General features: G+C 37.9%; 1 protein-coding gene across 1 annotated transcript; it reads right to left on the bottom strand.

The window, feature by feature from the left end:
- Positions 1 to 10: 10 nt before the first annotated feature.
- On the bottom strand, positions 11 to 872 carry LOC113343587 (the record flags this gene model as incomplete). The annotated part of the gene is made up of 3 exons (XM_026587726.1): positions 660 to 872; positions 412 to 546; positions 11 to 318 (listed from the first exon to the last, which is right to left on the bottom strand). Coding segments are annotated over exons 1-3 (652 nt in total), but the record flags the coding sequence as incomplete, so codon positions are not given.
- Positions 873 to 923: the final 51 nt, after the last annotated feature.

Genomic DNA, 923 nt, shown 5'->3' with positions numbered 1-923 from the left:
GTTACATGGCCAAAATTTCCCTTCAGACAGAGAGTGTCAATATCAGGTTCACGAACAGGTTCCTGCCCCTCTGAGACGGGTTTTGGTGGATGTGAAATTAATTGCTCCAAACCAAGTTTATCCCTGTAAGGCTTTGCAAGATCATCTGCTCTTTCAATTCCCAAATGCAATAGCTCCATCAGTGCTGGATAGTAAGTTGCATGCGGAAATGATGCGTTTATGATTCCCCAAATTTGATTCTTATCAAATGAATTAAAGAAATTTTTTTCCAGATGGCTTTTGGTTTCTTTTCGTAGGGAACTCCAGATATCAGCAGACCTGCAAAAGAACATGAAAATTCAGTACACGGTGAAAAAGAATTATCGAGAGAGAGATAACCCAAAACTTTAAGATTTAAGAAGTCAATAATACAGTGACAAATCTTGGGCCAACTCAGCACAAGCATCTTTCAGTGCACCTATAACCTCCAGTCCGTAAAAACTTAGCATGTATGACCTTAAAATTGGTGACATGTACATGCATGGAAACCCAGGATCTTCCGGTTCCCTGCTAGAACACCAGCACATCTTTATTTGTTACATATGCGTTCCTCTGAAACCTTAATATCACAAAAAATGATGAAGTGTACGTAAAAAAACATAGTTCCAGAAACTCCATACCTTAAATGATGGATGTGGATATTAAAAGAGAGATATCGACTAGACCTGTGAGTATGAATAAACTTTTTATCCTCTAGATACTCTAGCTCCAGGCAATTTTCATACACGTACTCGTAATCGTCTTTTGTAAAATGAAGTATATTAGTAAGGCATAGATTCTCTTTATCATCACCTTGGTGAACCAATTCCAGCACAAATAAAGCCCTCATTGACTCTGTTAAAATATGAGGAGACTGTTAGCATATCAGCCTCTAATCATGATGA

This window comes from Papaver somniferum, unplaced genomic scaffold, assembly GCF_003573695.1.
Source record: "Papaver somniferum cultivar HN1 unplaced genomic scaffold, ASM357369v1 unplaced-scaffold_6141, whole genome shotgun sequence".
Lineage (NCBI taxonomy): Eukaryota > Viridiplantae > Streptophyta > Magnoliopsida > Ranunculales > Papaveraceae > Papaver > Papaver somniferum.
The sequence above is the reverse complement of the archived record's forward strand: the minus strand, read 5'-3'. Positions and strand labels throughout refer to the sequence as shown.